General features: G+C 28.3%; 1 protein-coding gene across 2 annotated transcripts in view; it reads left to right on the plus strand.

Moving 5' to 3' along the window:
• LOC106474685 (CREB-binding protein-like) overlaps positions 1 to 7,338 on the plus strand; it is a 153,990-nt gene that overhangs the window by 135,132 nt on the left and 11,520 nt on the right. For both annotated transcript variants that reach the window (XM_022379968.1, XM_013935380.2), the window contains exons 22-23: positions 3,138 to 3,356; positions 3,994 to 4,143. In XM_022379968.1, the coding sequence (XP_022235676.1) occupies positions 3,138 to 3,356; positions 3,994 to 4,143 (369 nt within the window). The remainder of the gene's footprint in view (positions 1 to 3,137; positions 3,357 to 3,993; positions 4,144 to 7,338) is intronic.

Here is a 7,338-nt window from a genome sequence, read left to right on the forward strand (position 1 = left end):
TTAAACTTATTTTTCTTAAAACATAGAACAGTAAATAAAGAAGTAAAGCAAACAATTATCCCTTCTAGTTATAACCTTTGTACTCAGTTGCTGCTTGACATAGTTTGCTAAGCATTTAGAAATTATGGATGTGAAGTACATGAAACAAAATTTTATTTATGTTTTATATATACATTTGAATAACTTAAAAATCATAAATTACTACATCAGTACCATAGAATTCCACTATAATTTATCAAGCTTATTAACTAAGATGTATTTTAGTCTAAACAAATATGAAATTTCTAGCAGACTAAAGACACACCCTACCTCCTTGAAATATTGGTTCAAAAGAAAGAAATGGCATCCAAGCCTGTTAAAATGGCTGAGAAAGCCACTAGGGGGACATTCTGAGCTTCCGATTGGTTATTCGTGTCATACATAGAAGTAAGTGTATATAAGGGAGCATTTCCAAAAATAGAAAGAGGTGAGCGGGGTGCCACTCTGTTTGACTTATTACATTAGCAATATCTTAGTAAAGATTAGATGTTCTTATTTTATATTCTAGCTTGTCAACATCGGTAATTTGAGTTTTTAATTCAAACGAAACTACAGACTTAGTATTTTGACTTCACAAACATCTAATTTGAACCAGTGCTGCATTCAACATATCGCATGACATAAAAATCAATATTTACTTGTGTTTTTTAATAATTACTTTTAAATTAAGAAATTGAGTAATGTATAGTACTAAAATTTGAATTATAATCTACATACAATTTGGTACCACACTTATTGACATAAATTCATGAAGTAGTAGTTCAATAAAATTTTGAATGTGAGTCAAAAAATGAGATGACATGGCCTTTCACCCGTGACCCATCTTGAAAGAGTAAATTATCTATTAGTCGTGTTTTAAAATGCATAATTAAAATATTTAAATATTTTTTAAATGTACATCATACTTTGCTTCCATTCTCAAGGCTTAGAATATTACATGCTGAGCAAACATTTTGCCAAAGGGTTGCGCATGTCTCCCAAAGAAATTGTAATGTGCCTCAAGGGTGCTGTTGACTTGTGTTGAGATGAATGATAAGTTCTAAAAGATGAGAAAGGAAAATAAAACATTAAAAATTAACTATATGTGAAAATGAAAAGAGATGAAATTACAAATTTTGCAAAAGTAAACTCTTCATAGATATTCTACAAAAAATTATAGGTATTTTTTTCTTAATTTTTTTATTAATTCATTGTATTATATGTTGACGATAATAGCTAGAGTTAGTAATATTGTAGAGAAAATGAAAAATATAATATTAAAATTTACCTTAAATACTTGATATCCTTTTAGAAGTTTTTTAGATTATGCAAACGAAATATGAAATCTATAAGATGAAGAAAAGTGTTCTTACACTTCAAATTAAAATCACTTTGCACTTGCTTAGTTAATAGTTTGAATAGGAGTAACTACTATGGAAAATAACATTTTTAGTAAAAAACAATTATAAAACTCATTTGTGTAGGAGATACTTGTGATATTTTATGAAATCTTACTAGTTTTTGAGAGGATACACATGTATTGTTATACAAGTGAAATTCGCAACTTGTTTTCCACAAATTGCATGAGCTCACCGTGAAAGGGTTAATAGTGTTATGAAATTTAAAATTTTGAACGTCTTGTTTTGTAAGAAGGGAAAGAGAACATTAAAGGATTAAGATCTGTTAGATGAAGCTGTGAACTTCTAGTAGACCTGATTTCACTCAAATTCAAATCTTTCTGCATCATTTTACCACATATTAAAGGCCAGCAAGTTCCTATAATTTATATTGTAATATTTTAATGCATTGGTAACGTTTCAGGATATTTTCATGGTTTATCATTCACGTAAAAAGTCAAACAATATTTTAGATTTGTTTTAAATTAACAAAAGAAAAAAATCTTTTACAAACTTTTTCTTTAAAACCCTTTTTTTTTCTTCTAACATTAAATTGTGTAAATTACAAATTTCATTTTAGTAAAATAGCAGAAAAATCATATGCCTTAGTTAATGGGCTCTGCATTTCTTACGTGGTTCAACATTTCCATTAATTAAATAACTTGTAATACAAATTTTTATTAGTGTTTTCTGTAAAGTTTAAAATTATAATAAATTTTGGTAGATCTTACTAAAATTAGAATTTCTAGAAATAAACTTTTAATTAATGTGTCTTTGTTTAAAGAATCAGTTTTGTAAATTTTTAAATACTTGTTGTTTTTATATCCTACATTGCACTCGTTTTTATGTCCTACATTGCACTTGTTTTTATGTCACTGTTACCTGTAAAGCTTTATGATATTTTTATTCCAGTTTTGGTGCATTTAGCTAATTTGATATATTAATAAACAGGAGTAAAGTGAAAGCTACATGGTTGGGTTACATGTTCTAGTTGTTTATATTTTAAAAAATCAAGTTATATAAAAGATTAACCCTGTAAGAAATATTGTGTAGCTTGTGTATAAACAAAAACAAAGAAACTGAAACTATGATGAAATAAACATTCAGCAACATATTCTAAAAAAAGTTTATGTAAAAAGAAATGTTTTTTGTTTATTATTGTATTCCAGTGGATATATTTTATCCAAAAGAACTGGATGGAATACAATTCATTTATTAATTTTTTTACAATGGAAACTTCCAGTTAGAATTTATGGTGTCTGTAATATAGTTCTTTTACAGTTTGTTGTAAATGTTTATTTAGAGCTCATGCAAAACAATTCAAAAGCTCTTGTAGCTGTCAGGAGATTGATTTTTTTATAATTGTTATTTAAAAAAGACAATTTTATGACTTTCTGATACTTGATGAAATACATTTGTACACTAGTCTGCAACATTTTGAATAGTCAGGTACATACTTAATCAAAGGCAATTAGCTTAGATGATTACAAATAATTATATTTTTTTATCATGAAATCACTTGATACTTAATTATTGCAAGTATTTTATACATAATTATGCTATTGTGCAGCAATAGGCACCTGTTTTTCATGAGTGAAACTTCCGGTTTTATAGTGATGCAGGCTGTTTGAAGTATGGTCATTTTATATTATCGAAAAGTTAATTAGGTGAACAATATATTAATTAAAATAATTGCTAATATTGATTTATTTAACTTCCTAGGATATTTTAAAGCAAGCAACAGAAGACAACTTAAGTAGTGCAGTGGAGCTTCCATACTTTGAGGGAGATTTTTGGCCTAATGTGATAGAAGAAAGCATTAAGGAACTAGATCAAGAAGAAGAGGAAAAGCGCAAAGCTGCAGAAGCCTCAGCTGCAGCAGCTGCTGCTGCATCTGAGGGCTTTGTTGAGACTGAAACAGAAGGAGACCCAACTAGCCAGGTGAGTTGCATGTTTTCAAGTTTTGGAAATATGTATATATATATATATATATATATATATATATAAGATCAAAGGCTGTTGACAGGTGTAATTCCATCTTTGAACTTGAATTAATAACTTGTAAAATTCACCATATTTGGAACACAAACTTCAAACACATGCGGGATGACTATGGTAATTTTTAATATATAATGTTTTTTTGTTTGGCAATTAATAATATACAATACAATAAAGAACACTAGATAACATTACTGTTTACTATGCCATCACACATGATCCATGTAATTGGTGACCTGCAAGCCAGTTTTTGTACATTCATCATAGTAGGCGTAATGACATCACACACTAAGCCACTTTGAAAGAAATGGTACAATGAAAATTCTCTAAAGTGTTAGAACTTATATAAATAGATAGTATTTATCTTATTCTATTTTTTACATAGAATTTACTAATTTTAAGTAACATATTCTTTACTTTTGCCTGAGGGCAAATATGATACTGAGCTTGACCATAGCCTTGAGTCACAAAATAAGACTTCGGTGAAAAGTAGGATTGTTATTATGTTAGAATGTAACAAATGTTAAAAAGTATGTTTAAAACAAATGTCTCTCTTGTTTTGTTATTTTTATTATTTCAGGGTAAAAAAAAAGGTCAGAAGAGTAACCGAAACAAGAAAGCCAGCAAAAGCAAAAACAATCAGAGGAAAAACACAAAGAAGTCTAATGTTCCTAATATTGGCAATGACTTAACTGCTAAGATTTACTCCACAATGGAGAAGCACAAAGAGGTAAATTAGGATTAGCACCAATGTTAACAGTGTTTGCACTGAACTTTTAACTCTTAAAAAGTGTTGTAAATTTTATAAAATGTAAAATTAGGATGTAATCTAATTCAAAAAAGTAGAACAAATTAACAATAATCCCTGGAAAATATTAAAAATGTTTATGGCATGGACTAAAAGCTGAGTAGCATAAATTCATATTTTAACAAGTAAGTTTCAGGAACAATTCTCATCAATAGTTTTTTTTTTTAGTAACTACTGATTACAGGTCATGGTCTTCAATATGAGTCACACAAAAATTTAAATAAAAGTACTGTCAATATTTCAATTAACCCTGGCATATTTTCTTAATTTTACATTGAATGTGAGTGATTTCATCTAATATTTTTGATCAGTTTTGAACACTTACTTCTGTAAGAGCCAAAAACATATCATTAATGAAAATAATGCAATATGTGGACCCTGCATTAGTGAATGTTATAAATATAATCCAGTAATTTTAGATTTAACATTCTGAAGATCTAATAATAAATGTAGCTCATGTTATTTTACATCTTAGTTGCATCCTTTTAGGATACCACGTCAAGTGGTTTGATCATTTGCTGATGAAACACAGACTTTGAAACAGCTCTGAAGATATTTCAAATATTTTGGACTTTTCACACTCATAGTTGACTAAATGAAATGATTTCTGCAGCAGTTTATGGTTATTTGTCAGTGCTTTTGTAATACTGACTGCAGACATGCAATGGAAAATTTTGAAGACTGAGAAACAAACTATGGGGGCTGAGATTTTTTTTATAGTTTTTTTTATTTCATTTTTGCATTTGTAAAATTGCTTGCTTCTCAAATCTATCTACCTGGGCATCATTTACTGCACATGTCATGAGGTTTTAGTGGCTTACATTCAAAATTTTAATTAATTACTTTTTGTTTATGTTATACCAATCATCATAGCATAAAATTGTGGATAATAATCCATATTTTAATTGTATATAAGTTTTTTTAAGTTCTTAATTTTATAAGACAATATTTAAAAAAATGCTGAATTTCCCCTATTTTGAGAAAGGTGACACATTTTCTATAGGTATCACATCTCTATTTTATTCACCACCCTTCCAATAAGTATGAAATTTAATGTAAATTACCCACTATAAAATCATCATTGCTCAGACAAATTATATTTTTAAAACTTTCAATTTTGTTTGGTTACAGAGTTATCAAATAGAAAATCAGACCCCTCTTGCCACACCCACGTGTCACATCCTCTCTTTCAGGATTTGTTAATAGTTCTCTCTTACATTTAATTCTGTATTATTTATATCCAACAGAAAGCTAAGGTATTCATCTATCAAATGATGTATTATATTACGTTGTGCTCTGAACAGAGAATTGTCAGTTTCTCTTTTAGTACAAGCTTCGTTCCCACAGGAAAGATAACGATTAGTTTGGATGAATTTGTGATGGCTCTCGTCGCATTATTAGAAAGCCAGAAAAATTGTGATAGTTAGAGAAAATTGTCTGTTTTTGCATGTTATTATTCTATGTTCTTTGTTGCATTATTTAATTAAATAAAAAATTATTTTGTGCATTACTTTGTGTCATTGGCATTCGACAGCAAAAAAAAAGAAGACACGGGTATATTATTTCTTGTTTTTCATGTTTATTTTTTATTATAAAAGAAACTATATTTGTGGGTAATGTAATTTGATAGCATAACATCAGCTGCACATTCCCCAAGTGATTTACAACTTATAATGACACAAATAGTAGTTAGACACTGTGTAAAGAGCAATAAAGCAATAAGATTTAATTATTAAGAGATGTATACTTTTACGAGTTTAAATCTACTTAGGATAAACAGTGTAGTTTCTTGTTACAATTTGAAGTCATTCTAGAAAGAAAAAGGGGGTACTTTAGATTTATTTCAATTTTTGTTTGGAAGTTGATCAAAATGACCGAACTTATATAGAGTTAGGATAGAGAAAATAAAACCTCCTAAATTCATTGCAAAAGTTTTTTATGAAAAACTATATTTTATCTATTATTTTCTTTACCCTAACTCTGTACAAGGTTAGTCAATTTGACCAACCTCAAAAAAAAAAAAAATCTAAATTATCTTTTTTTCTTTTTAAAATGACTTCAGACTGTAACATGATAACTACATTTGTTTATTCTATGTAGCTTTAAACTTGTAACAGTATATATCTATTTATACTTAAATTCTATTGTTTTATTGCCCTTTCAACCATGTTTAACTACTATAAGTTGTAAATCACTTGCCGAATGTGGAGCTCACATTATGCAATCAAATTACATTACCCACGAGCTACTCCAAGCTGTTGTGTGCATACCTCGTGAAACAGTTTTATTATATTATTATTATTTATATTACTTAATCTAACTAACTTAAAGAGATTCCTATTTTTACATTTTAGTTACTTTTTTATAATAACTAAAGAAAACACATGAAAAACAAGAAATAAAGTACTTACCTCTATCTTCTATCTCTTTTTTTATTATTATTTTTTTTTTTTATTGCTGTTGACTGTCAATGACAACCCTACTTTTTTATACTATTGGTAGTAGTGCACTAATTTTTATTTCATTAAATAATGCATCAAAGAACATAGAATTGTAACATGCAAAAAAGAAGACAATGTCCCATGATGATCACAATTTCTTTGGCAAGAGCCTTTACAAATTTGTCCAACTACTCGATATGTTTCCCATGGGAACGAAGCTTATACTAAAAGAGAAATTGACATTTCTCTGTTCAGAAAACAATGTAATATAATACTTTATCTGATAAATGAAAACTTTGGCTTTCTTTTCTTTATAAATAATATAGAATTAGATCTAAGAGAGAGATCTATTAACAAATCCTGAAAGAGGGGTCTGGTTTTCTGTTTGATGTCTCTGTAACCAAACAAAATTGAAGGCTATAAAAATGGTGGTTTGAGTGATGACGATTTTGTAATGAGTAATTTATGTTAAATTTCATATTTATTGGAGGGTTTCTGAATAAATTAGAGAAGAGGGGGATGCTTAGAGAAAAAATGTTACATTTCTCACGCTAGGGGAAATTGAGGATTTTGTTTTTAATATTGCCTTATAAAACTAAGAACTTAAAACGTATATACTATTATAATATGGATTATTAGCTACGAATTCATGCCATAGTAATTGAGTCGTGGGAGG

This window comes from Limulus polyphemus, unplaced genomic scaffold (assembly GCF_000517525.1).
Source record: "Limulus polyphemus unplaced genomic scaffold, Limulus_polyphemus-2.1.2 Scaffold141, whole genome shotgun sequence".
Lineage (NCBI taxonomy): Eukaryota > Metazoa > Arthropoda > Merostomata > Xiphosura > Limulidae > Limulus > Limulus polyphemus.